General features: G+C 49.9%; 1 protein-coding gene across 1 annotated transcript in view; it reads left to right on the top strand.

Annotated features, from left to right (window-relative positions):
* Nucleotides 1-12,707, top strand: part of LOC138299020 (uncharacterized) — a 335,289-nt gene extending 322,582 nt beyond the window's left edge. Inside the window, exons 26-27 of the mRNA XM_069236923.1 lie at nt 5,404-5,551; nt 12,031-12,707. Coding sequence (XP_069093024.1) covers nt 5,404-5,551; nt 12,031-12,105 — 223 coding nt within the window. The 3' untranslated portion in view covers nt 12,106-12,707. The remainder of the gene's footprint in view (nt 1-5,403; nt 5,552-12,030) is intronic.
* The last annotated feature ends 294 nt before the right edge of the window (nt 12,708-13,001 follow it).

Genomic DNA, 13,001 nt, shown 5'->3' with positions numbered 1-13,001 from the left:
TGCAAAGCTCCCACTATACCACTGGTGTCATATGCACAATATCATAAGAAAACACAATACACAGATATACTAAAAATAAAGGTACTTTATTTTTATGACAATATGCCAAAAGTATCTCAGTGAGTACTCTCAGTATGAGGATAGCAAATATACACAAGATATATGTACACAATACCAAAAATATGCAGCAATAGCAATAGAAAACAGTGCAAGCAATGTATAGTCACAATAGATTGCAATGGGAGCACATAGGTATAGGGGCAACACAAACCATATACTCCAAAAGTGGAATGCGAATAACTTATGGACCCAAACCTATGTGAGCTTGTAGAGGGTCGCTGGGACTGTAAGAAAACAGTGAGGGCTAGAAAAATAGCCCACCCCAGGACCCTGAAAAGTGGGTGCAAAGTGCACCTAAGTTCCCCAGAGAGCACAGAAGTCGTGATAGGGGAATTCTGCAAGGAAGACCAACACCAGCAATGCAACAACAATGGATTTCCAGACGAGAGTACCTGTGGAACAAGGGGACCAAATCCAAAAGTCACGATCAAGTCGGGAGTGGGCAGATGCCCAGGAAATGCCAGCTGTGGGTGCAAAGAAGCTGCCACTGGATGGTAGAAGCTGTGGATTCTGCAAGAACGAAGAGGACTAGGAACTTCCCCTTTGGAGGATGGATGTCCCACGTCATGAAGAAGCTTGCAGAGGTGTTTCCGTGCAGAAAGACCGCAAACAAGCCTTGCTAGCTGCAAGGGTCGCAGTTAGGGTTTTTGGATGCTGCTGTGGCCCAGGAGGGACCAGGATGTCGCCAATTGTGTGAGGAGATAGAGGGGGCGCCCAGCAAGACAAGGAGCCCACTCAGAAGCAGGCAGCACCCGCAGAAGTGCCGAAACAGGCACTACGAAGAAGAGTGAACCGGATCTCACCCGAAGTCACAAAAGAAGGTCCCACGACGCCGGAGGACAACTCAGGAGGTTGTGCACTGCAGGTTAGAGTGTCAGGGACCCAGGCTTGGCTGTGCACAAAGGAAATCCTGGAAGAGTGCACAGGAGCCGGAGCAGCTGCAAATCACGCGGTACCCAGCAATGCAGTTTGGCGTGGGGAGGCAAGGACTTACCTCCACCAAACTTGGACTGAAGAGTCACTGGACTGTGGGAGTCACTTGGACAGAGTTGCTGAGTTCCAGGGACCACACTCGTCGTGCTGAGAGGGGACCCAGAGGACCGGTGATGCAGTTCTTTGGTGCCTGCGGTTGCAGGGGGAAGATTCCGTCGATCCACAGGAGATTTCTTCGGAGCTTCTAGTGCAGAGAGGAGGCAGACTACCCCCACAGCATGCACCACCAGGAAAACAGTAGAGAAGGCGGCAGGATCAGCGATACAAGGTTGCAGTAGTCGTCTTTGCTACTTTGTTGCGGTTTTGCAGGCTTCCAGCGCGGTCAGCAGTCGATTCCTTGGCAGAAGGTGAAGAGAGAGATGCAGAGGAACTCTGATGAGCTCTTGCATTCGTTATCTAAAGAATTCCCCAAAGCAGAGACCCTAAATAGCCAGAAAAGGAGGTTTGGCTACCTAGGAAGGAGGATAGGCTAGCAACACAGGTAAGAGCCTATCATAAGGAGTCTCTGACGTCACCTGCTGGCCCTGGCCACTCAGAGCAGTCCAGTGTGCCAGCAGCACCTCTGTTTCCAAGATGCCAGAGGTCTGGAGCACACTGGAGGAGCTCTGGGCACCTTCCCTGGGAGGTGCAGGTCCGGGGAGTGGTCACTCCCCTTTCCTTTGTCCAGTTTCGCACCAGAGCAGGGCTGGGGATCCCTGAACTGGTGTAGACTGGCTTATGCAGAGATGGGCACCATCTGTGCCCATCAAAGCATTTCCAGAGGCTGGGGGAGGCTACTCCTCCCCAGCCCGGACACCATTTTCCAAAGGGAGAGGGTGTAACTGGACCCCAGGAGGGCAGAAACCTGTCTGAGGGGTTGGCAGCAGCTGCAGTGAAACCCCGGGAAAGGCAGTTTGGCAGTACCTGGGTCTGTGCTAGAGACCCGGGGGATCATGGGATTGTCTCACCAATGCCAGGATGGCATTGGGGGGGCAATTCCATGATCTTAGACATGTTACATGACCATGTTCGGAGTTACCATTGTGAAGCTATACATAGGTAGTGACCTATGTATAGTGCACGTGTGTAATGGTGTCCCCGCACTCACAGGGTGCCCACACACTAAGTAACTTAGCACCCAACCTTTACCAGGTAAAGGTTAGACATATAGGTGACTTATAAGTTACTTAAGTGCAGTGGTAAATGGCTGTGAAATAACGTGGACGTTATTTCACTCAGGCTGCAATGGCAGGCCTGTGTAAGAATTGTCAGAGCTCCCTATGGGTGGCAAAAGAAATGCTGCAGCCCATAGGGATCTCCTGGAACCCCAATACCCTGGGTACCTCAGTACCATATACTAGGGAATTATAAGGGTGTTCCAGTATGCCAATGTAAATTGGTAAAATTGGTCACTAGCCTGCTAGTGACAATTTGGAAAGAAATGAGAGAGCATAACCACTGAGGTTCTGGTTAGCAGAGCCTCAGTGAGACAGTTAGGCATCACACAGGGAACACATAGATATAGGCCACAAACTTATGAGCACTGGGGCCCTGGCTGGCAGGGTCCCAGTGACACATAACAAACATACTGGAAACATAGGGTTTTCACTATGAGCACTGGGCCCTGGCTAGCAGGATCCCAGTGAGACAGTGAAAACACCCTGACATACACTCACAAACAGGCCAAAAGTGGGGGTAACAAGGCTAGAAAGAGGCTACTTTTTCACAGACCCCCCACGAGCAACCCACTGGCAGCAGGCACAGTAAGTCGCAGTGAGGCCCAGGCAGCACACCTGAAGAAGAGTCCCACGTCGCTGGAGCTGCAGAGAGGAGACTGTCCTTGCAGAGGTAGAGTGTTGAGGGCTGGGACTACTTGGAGCCTGTAGATCCCTCTGCGCAGGAGTCCACAAGCCTTGGTTGCTGCAACAGTAGTGGGGCATAGGGGTTCCATCCTGGAGGGAGAGGCAAAGGCTCACTGTCTCCCAAGTTGGACAGAAGGTAAAGAGGACCCAGAGGACCCCTCAGAACATCCACCTGTGTTGGAGGATCTTCACAGATCCAGGGGACAGCAGATCTCAGCAGCCACTCTTTGTTGCCTTAGGTGCCTGCGGATGCAGGGGACTGACTCCTTCACTCCAAGGGAGATTCCTTCTTGCTTCTTTGGTACAACTGAAGTCTTGCTGACCCCAGAGGATGCACAGCCGTGGAAATGTTGCAAAGTGCTGGCAGGAGCCGGGGAAACAGTGTTGCAGGGCCAGGTCTCTTTGGTGTTGCAGTCTTGTTCAGTTCCTATGAAGTCCAAGCAGCGGTTCCAGTGGCCAGGAGCAGAAGAGGTTGTTGCAGAGGAGTCCTAGTGGAGTCTTGCATGCCGAATCTGGGGACCCACCTGCAAGGGAGTCCCTAAATAGCCCAAATAGGGGCTTGGTCACTTTGCAAGGTGACCACCTATCAGGGTCATCTTGCCTAACCTGACCACTCAGATGCTCTCAGGGGCCTCTGCCCATTTTGTTTTCAAGATGGCAGAATCATGTGGCCACCTGGAGGAGCTCTGGGCACCACCCCGGGGTTGGTGATGGACAGGGGAGTGATCACTCCTCTTTCATTTGTGTAGTTTCACACCAAACTGGATTATGCAAGAAGGGCATCAAATGTGCCCTTCAACAAAGCGAGACGGTGGCGTGGGGAGGCTACACCTCCCCAGCCTTGTAACACCTATTTCCAAGGGAGAGGAGGTTGCACCCCTCTTCCACATGAAATCCTTTCTTCTGCCTTCCCTTGCTTGAGCTGGTCAAGCAGCAGGAGGGCAGAATCCTGTCTAAGGGGCTGCAGCAGAGTGAGCTGTTCACATACCCTGGAAGATTGATAGGATTAATACTAGGGGGTCCTCGAAGGAGCCCTAAGAGTGCATGGAATCCCATGGGTGGCATAATACATGCTGCAGCCCATGGGAGGTGTACCAGTGCCCTGGGTGCCTAAGTACCATATACTAGGGACTTACAGGGGTACACCTCTATGCCAATTGTGGGATGTAAAGAATTCCAAGGCAACCCAATTTAGTGGAGAGAGCACAATCACTTGGGTTGTGGTTCACAGGATCCAGGTGAAAACAGTCTAAGCGCACTGACAACGGGCAAAAAGTGGGGGTAACCATACCAAAAAAGGTGTCTTAGGGCTGCCTGCGCTGTGATCGACAGAGGGCTGCCACCTTGTTCATGCTACCCATGACCAACAGATCCCAGGTAGGGGCCGGGGTGAGGAGAGAGGGCCTCTTGTGTGTTCTTATGTGGCCCTACCTGTGTTTCAAGAGGAAGGGGGGGGGGGCATCTGGTCCTGCACTTGATCGGGTGTGGGTCAGGGAAGCGAGAATGTTTGTGCTCCAGGATCTCGGGGCCTCCTTCTTCTTTGGAAACCTATGAGTAATGAATCTTTCCACACCTATGCATTTCTGTTTGCGGCTTTGCATTCTGTCGCTATGCTTTGCATTTAATTTTACTTGCTGTGTTTCTCTTGGAATGAAATCATTATTGCTGCCTGCAAGCAGGGGAGCTGCGGTCTGATGGACGCACAGGCAGGTCACAATGAGGAAGTGCAAGTTATACTTTAACTTTTTGCAACGTCTGTCATTTTGTGATGCGACCTGTGTACTAACAGATTGCATTAAATATTCCTGCCAGCAAGGATTTGCAGAATTAACTGGCTAATGCTAATGGATCTTAATTAGGCAGGTAACAGTTTGCGACCCTCTGTCATTGGCCTGAATGGAGACCTGCAAGGGACACCAGATGTCCACCCCTGCATTTGTGTTCCCTGATGGGAAACCTTTTTTTTTAGTTTTATTTATTTAAAGCAGCCACTGTCCATTAAAAGGACAGGTGCTGTTGTAAAAAGAAAAGTTTACCATTTGAGAACACTTTGGAGGAGCAGGCAGTGGCCATCTGAACTACAGCCTTCTCTCCGTGAGTCACCAGACACAATTCCCAAAGTAAAAACTGTCCCATGGGGATAACTTCTTCTTTGTGAATCTTTACCACCCCAACTTAGGGCTAGGTAAATATTCAGTGGTTTATTACTGCAGTGTGGTCACAAACCATTCTTACACCTTTCAGACACATAAATAGGAACGGGACCCATTTCCTTGTCTCCTCCTATTTGCGATTCATTAAACGTTGCAAAAGTCCTTTAATGAGTCAGAAGGGCTTTTCCAACACGTAAACGGGCTGTCGTACACCATAAAAAGGCTTTTTGTGGCTCTGCAGCTGTACGTTCGGCCTACTGGATAAGCAGCCTGAAAGTCTTGGCTTTGTTTTTCAGGCATGCGCTTGTCGTCTTTGGAGGTCTCGAGGGTCTGGAGGCCAGCGTGGATAGTGATGAGCATCTGCAGGTGACTGACCCAAGCGTGTTGTTTGATATGTACTTGAACACGTGTCCTGGACAAGGGAGCCGCACCATCAGGACAGAGGTATGTGACCAGAATCTGTATCCACGTGAGGCACCCGGCTCTGGTGTGCTAGGTCCAGCTGTATTTGTACGAAGAATGCTCAGCCCAGGTATCCATTGCTGATGATCTTACTAGGCTCTGCTTTGCTGTACTACATGCTAGACCCAGAAATCCTCTGCTACAGATTGCAATAGGCAGAAGTATCCTCTGCTTTTGCCATTGTTAGCAGCGTTCGGTCCAGACAGTGTGTGCTTGTTCACCCTGTGCAGGATGCTAGGCACAGATGCCCTCTGTTAAAGGGACTGCTGGCGACAGCGACTGTAGGAAGTTGGCTCTGTATGTGCTATTTCAAAGTAAGGAATAGCATGCACAGAGTCCAAGGGTTCCCCTTAGAGGTAAAATAGTGGTAAAAAGAGATAATACTAATGCTCTATTTTGTGGTAGTGTGGTCGAGCAGTAGGCTTATCCAAGGAGTAGTGTTAAGCATTTGTTGTACATACACATAGACAATAAATGAGGTACACACACTCAGAGACAAATCCAGCCAATAGGTTTTGTTATAGAAAAATATATTTTCTTAGTTTATTTTAAGAACCACAGGTTCAAATTCTACATGTAATATCTCATTTGAAAGGTATTGCAGGTAAGTACTCTAGGAACTTTGAATCATTACTTTAGCATGTATACTTTTTACATAAAACACAATAAGCTGTTTTAAAAGTGGACACAGTGCAATTTTCACAGTTCCTGGGGGAGGTAAGTTATTGTTAGTCTTAACAGGTAAGTAAGTCACTTACAGGTTTCAGTTTTTGGTCCAAGGTAGCCCACCGTTGGGGGTTCAGAGCAACCCCAAAGTTATCACACCAGCAGCTCAGGGCCGGTCAGGTGCAAAGGTCAAAGAGGTGCCCAAAACACATAGGCTTCAATGGAGAGAAGGGGGTGCCCCGGTTCCAGTCTGCCAGCAGGTAAGTACCCGCGTCTTCGGAGGGCAGACCAGGGGGGTTTTGTAGGGCACCGGGGGGGACACAAGTCAGCACAGAAAGTACACCCTCAGCAGCGCGGGGGCGGCCGGGTGCAGTGTGCAAACACGCGTCGGGTTTTCAATGGAAGTCAATGAGAGATCAAGGGATCTCTTCAGCGTCGCAGGCAGGCAAGGGGTGGGGGGCTCCTCGGGGTAGCCACCACCTGGGCAAGGGAGAGGGCCTCCTGGGGGTCACTCCTGCACAGAAGTTCCGTTTCTTTAGGGGCTGGGGGCTGCGGGTGCAGGGTCTTTTCCAGCCGTCGGGGAAATGGAGTTCAGACAGTCGCGGTCAGGGGGAGCCTGGGGATTCCCTCTGCAGGCGTCGCTGTTTTTCTAGGTTCAGGGAAGCCCTTAAATACTAAATTTAAGGGCGTGTTTAGGTCTGGGGGGTTAGTAGCCAATGGCTACTAGCCCTGAGGGTGAGTACACCCTCTTTGTGCCTCCTCCCAAGGGGAGGGGGTCACATCCCTAATCCTATTGGGGGAATCCTCCATCTGCAAGATGGAGGATTTCTAAAAGTTAGAGTCACTTCAGCTCAGGACACCTTAGGGGCTGTCCTGACTGGCCAGTGACTCCTCCTTGTTGTTTTCTTTGTTTCCTCCAGCCTTGCCGCCAAACGTGGGGGCCGTGGCCGGAGGGGGCGGGCAACTCCACTAAGCTGGAGTGTCCTGTGGTGCTGTGACAAAGGGGTGAGCCTTTGAGGCTCACCGCCAGGTGTTACAGCTCCTGCCTGGGGGAGGTATTAGCATCTCCACCCAGTGCAGGCTTTGTTACTGGCCTCAGAGTGACAAAGGCACTCTCCCCATGGGGCCAGCAACATGTCTCTAGTGTGGCAGGCTGCTGGAACCAGTCAGCCTACACAGATAGTCGGTTAAGTTTCAGGGGGCACCTCTAAGGTGCCCTCTGTGGTGTATTTTACAATAAAATGTACACTGGCATCAGTGTGCATTTATTGTGCTGAGAAGTTTGATACCAAACTTCCCAGTTTTCAGTGTAGCCATTATGGTGCTGTGGAGTTCGTGTAAAACAGACTCCCAGACCATATACTCTTATGGCACTTACAATGTCTAAGGTTTTGCTTAGACACTGTAGGGGCACAGTGCTCATGCACTGGTACCCTCACCTATGGTATAGTGCACCCTGCCTTAGGGCTGTAAGGCCTGCTAGAGGGGTGTCTTACCTATACTGCATAGGCAGTGAGAGGCTGGCATGGCACCCTGAGGGGAGTGCCATGTCGACTTACTCATTTTGTTCTCACTAGCACACACAAGCTGGTAAGCAGTGTGTCTGTGCTGAGTGAGGGGTCTCCAGGGTGGCATAATACATGCTGCAGCCCTTAGAGACCTTCCCTGGCATCAGGGCCCTTGGTACCAGAGGCACCAGTTACAAGGGACTTATCTGGATGCCAGGGTGTGCCAATTGTGGAATCAAAAGTACAGGTTAGGGAAAGAACACTGGTGCTGGGGCCTGGTTAGCAGGCCTCAGCACACTTTCAATTCAAAACATAGCATCAGCAAAGGCAAAAAGTCAGGGGGTAACCATGCCAAGGAGGCATTTCCTTACAGCGACCACTTATTATCCAATCCGATTCCTGCTCAGTCAGTGTGTTACTCCCAGCCAGCTTCTTTCCCTTATAGGGCACTGTGGTAGGCAATACCAATCCTTTCAACCTGAGTGATGTGGTTCGTAGCTTGTGTGGCTGTAGATAGATCTGCTCTGTATACGCCCGGCATCTGTTTTTGGGCTCATACATTACAGGTTTTTTTTTTCTTCGAAGAAGCTTCAGGTAACAGGACATGCTGTGATTCCTTCCTTAGTCCACAGTATGCAAAGACATGGACTTCATCTTAAATAGTTTTTTTCTGCCCTTGCATTCTGGTATGTTATTCAGTAACGGTTCCAAGATACACGATCCTCATTGATTTCCTTGGGCCTAACTGCTACAGTCAGTCGGATAACGATCTTTATATGATTGACAACTATTCAGTGTCTCTCCCGGTGGCAACACTGCTCTACATCCGTGCATCTGCCCGCCAGTCCCCGACTTGGTACTCCGGCTTAGGCCACAAGGAGAAGGCTTCCAAGCAGATCAAAGTCCCAGCAAAAGGCATCAAACCTCAACACTCTACAACCACCCACTCGAACCCCTCTTCCTCCCCTCTACATAAAGGACACAGAACCTCCCTTCAGAGCCAAAATCGACATTTAGAGTACCTCAAAGTCTAAGTGCTAATTCACCACAGAGGGCCCCTGAGGCGCTGAGATGGGAGGAATCCATGGACTGCTGTTGTGGAGAGACTGGCAGAGGAACTCTAATCCAGGCACAAGCAGCTGTTCATTCATCCAGAAATTAGCAAGGTTTTTACTAAGTTGTCCCCAGGAAAGCCATCAACCACGCTGTCCGCGATTCCCAACAAAGGGTGACTTTTGAGGAGTTGTTCGCCTTTGATGCCCCACAGCACCAGGTGCCCAAGAGGCATAAAGACAATGCAACATGCCCTTTTCTCCCAACGTCCCAGATAATCCTATCCACCACCAGCACCGCAACCATGATGGCCATACTAATCACCCTCCTCATGTCCACCAGAATCTTCGGACAGCTCAAGCCATTCTTTTTCTGACCCAGGCAGTCTGTAAGGGGAGGGAGACCCTTATGACCGGTCTGCTGGAGTGTAGGATGGGGGTGGTTCCTGAGGCAGCTAAGTCATCCCTGCATATGATCCAGATCTGCAGCATTACTCAGCCAAGTCATCTCTGCCAGATGATACCGCAGTGTATCATGCATTTTTTCAGACAGTTGACATGCCAGCATGTGCTACAGGACAAGGATGACTTTGTGAGGGAGGACCCTCTCCAGGACCAATTGCACGGTCCTGTTCCTGCCCATGCTTAAGGGCATGCTCAGGTCAGCCCCAGAGAGGTCGAGAAGGCGTCTCCACTTGGATCCTCTTTCCATACATACAGCAAGAAAGTGGGCCTCATCTCTGGCAACTGGAGACACCCCCAGCCCCAGATAAGGAAGCACTCAACACCACCGGCAATTGGTCAACATGTCTGGAACCATCCAGTGGTCTAGGTACGACAGGTTTCACAGCACCTCCCTGATTCATAAAGAAAGAAGGGGGAAGTGCTAATCGCTGAGAGGAAGATAATTTTCAACGTGAGTATCCGCTTTGCACTTGGTGGTGTGGCAACTGCTTCTCACAGCATCCTGCTCTGTTGCTACGCATGGCTTCGAGTCTTGGGGTTCAAACCGGAGGACCAACAACAACTCCTTAACATCTCTTTTGACAGGAGAACTTTTGTTGGACCCCAAGTGTATAAGATGTTCGAGAACTTCAAGAAGGGCAACCAAATCGCAAAGTCTGTGGGCACCCTGCACACTAAACCATCCCTCAAACACCCCACCAAAATCACGCCACGCCTGTTAGACAGCGACTAAGCGATTTGAACCCTCACTGGGAGGACATCAGACAAGTGGATGCTGGCAGTAGTTCAGGACTGTTGTTCAGCATTCCATACACCACCAACGTACCACAATGTCAACACACCCTCAACTAAGACCATCTCGCTCTCCTAGGTGAAGAAGTTGAAGCGCTCCTCCAAAAGGGCGCAAAACAGCAGGTGCCCTCACACCAACAGGGCAAAGGTGTTTACTAGGCTGTACTTCTCCATTCTGAAAGAGGAAGGCTCACTATAGCCTTGGACCTGAGGCCATTGAATTGGTACATCCTGTCTGGGCACTTTTGGATGACCGCCTTCCAGCATGTTATGCTGCTGCTCCCCGAGGAACTTTATGATGGCGTTAGACCTCGAAGATGCCTATTTCCACATCATCGTCCACCCCGTCTATCACCAGTACCTTTGGCTTGTGGTAACTGGACAACATTACAGATATTCACAGTAGTACCCTTCCAGAGTAATTACAACTCGAGGGGTCTGTACCAAGTGTCTGGCAGTGGTGGGTGCTCATCTATGCAGAGGCGGCATCCACGTCTTCCCATACTTTGACTACTGGCGTATCAAGAGCAGCAATGCCTAGGATACACTCAGATGACTTAAATACTGCTCCACAGCCTGAGTCACTGCAAATGCAAATAAGTCCCACCACCAATCCCAACAGATCCAGCCCTTCCTAGGCTCAATATTAGACACATTCACAGGGAACGCATATCCCAACCAGCAGATGCTGACGACATTCAAAAGGTGCTGCCTCTTTCAGTCCACTTGTCTGCTGACTGTAAGAACTGTAATGAAGCTCTTGGGTATGGTAGCATCCTGCATACCACTTGTCCGATGTGCCAGGCTGAACATGCACGTGCCCCAATAGTGCCTTTTCGAGGCATTGGTCAAAAGCGAAGGGTCACTGGGAAGATCTAGAACTGATAAAGGCCATCACACTGCAGTCTCTGTAATGGTGGAGCATATTGACTGCAGGCCTTTCTTAAATATTCTTTGCTATTACCACCAATCCACTGTTTATTGGGTGGAGTGCACACCTCTGCGACGTGACTGTGCAAGATACCTGGGTGCCTCACCGCCTGGATTGACACATCAGTTACTTAGATGTCACCTGCCCTCAAAGCATTCCCCAGGCTTGTCCACAGCAAGGAGTTCCTCCTAGAGACAAACAAGGCAGCCATGTGTTACAAGCAGAACTGGAGTACCTGCTCCCTCAAGCTGCATGCACCACCACAAGCGACCTGGCTCCCACAAAACCCATCTTGTAGTGGAACACCTACCGGGAGTGGACGGCGATTCTGCAGCCCTGTTACGCAGTACACATCAACAAGTTTGTGGGTGGGAAGTCCAACCGCAAGCCAGCCACAGGTTCTTGTAGCAGTGGGAAACCCTAGCCGTCAACCTCTTTGCCACCCCCAAAAACACAAAATGCTGAGGCTTCACCTCAAAGTACCCACAGACCACTCACAATGCACTATGGATGAAGAGGTCAGGGATATTTGCCTATGTTTCTCCATCTCGCACTCATCGTGTACCAACTTACAATACACATAGCACATCACAGAAGTGTTACCCTACATTCCACTTTGACGTTCACCTGCTGAGTGAAAAGCAATCTAACAGGGAGCTGTGCCCATGAGTATTGTGGACTTAGGGAGGAGTTGGAGCACATCCCATCACTCAAAGCTTTTTCGAAGTAAAACAATTTGTAATGTCTGAGCTCAGCAGTACATGAAAGGTGTATGCAGAGCATACATGCTACGAACCTATGCTTGCAGGGTAAGGATCATTTGTCTTTCTGTGCCTTAACTTGGCTAGAAAGCCAGTCCTCGGGATGTACGAAAATCAAGCAGCTAAAAGTTAGAAATCCTCACTCTGATTGCCGACACAAGCTAAACCTCATGAGATGCAGGTATGTTGTGCTTTCACTTTGCAGTCTTGATGAGCAGCAGTGGTTTTAAGTGTAGCTTTTTTAATGGTTCTCACCGTTTATCCTACTCTCTGGGTTGTTTTTCAGGAAGCATTGCTGGTATCGCTGTCTGCCCTGAGGCCAAAGATTGAATCATCTGCCAGATGTTCCTCTGGGAAGTGAAAAACAAGACAATTGGGTCTTCCGTGCGTCGCGAGTGCACAATCCCAGCAGGAAGGTTGCTCCTCGGAGGCATTGTTCCACCTACTCTAGCCAGCAATCTCGGATCCTGAGTCTCCTCCTTCACTCGGATTCAGTGTCTTGTGCTGTTACCACCCTGACATTCTCCCTCCTCTGCCGCTGCGCATCCCTTGACCCAGGAGGCTAGTAATACAGGCTCCTGGTCTGTCCTCCTCACATGGGGGAGTTGCAGTCTCGATCTCTGACCGCTTCAGTTGCAGTGAAAAGCACAGATGAGCATCAAAAAGACCCACTGCGACGGCACTGGAGCAGGAGTGCCCGTGGAAAGGCAGTGCTGCCAAGTGTGGTAACACAGCATCATCCCGGGGACACATGGAGGATTCCTTCTAATGTTTATGTTCCTTATGATCAGACTCTAGTGGGGCTTGTGTATCCAGCCTGTTGATGCCAGGGTTCCGGCTGGTTAATGCAGAGAAAAGGATGTGATAACTGATTTCTGTGAAATAATAATGGTCATCCTAGTGAGAGGTGATGTTTTTGTAGTAGTGTGAACTGACAATACTAATAAATTTCTCTTGCAGGCGGTTGAGTGGATCTATGTTACTGATGTGCATGGATTGGGGCACCTCAAGCTTGCAATATCATGAAATAATTTTAGATACTTGACTTTGTGGTAAATGTTTAATAATTGGCCCTGACACCGCTATACGATCGGTAAGCAGAGCGCATAGTGCCTGATGACCAATGTTTAGAAGGAACAGAAGATGCTGGAAATCCAGGTTTTCTGCAGGGAACTTCAACGACAGAGTTGGAACGTGACTAACAGAGGCTTACCTTGAGGACCAGAAGTAGCCAGCGAGGTATGATTAAGGATTTGT

The sequence above is a fragment of the Pleurodeles waltl genome, chromosome 6, assembly GCF_031143425.1.
Source record: "Pleurodeles waltl isolate 20211129_DDA chromosome 6, aPleWal1.hap1.20221129, whole genome shotgun sequence".
Taxonomy (NCBI): domain Eukaryota; kingdom Metazoa; phylum Chordata; class Amphibia; order Caudata; family Salamandridae; genus Pleurodeles; species Pleurodeles waltl.
The sequence above is the reverse complement of the archived record's forward strand: the minus strand, read 5'-3'. Positions and strand labels throughout refer to the sequence as shown.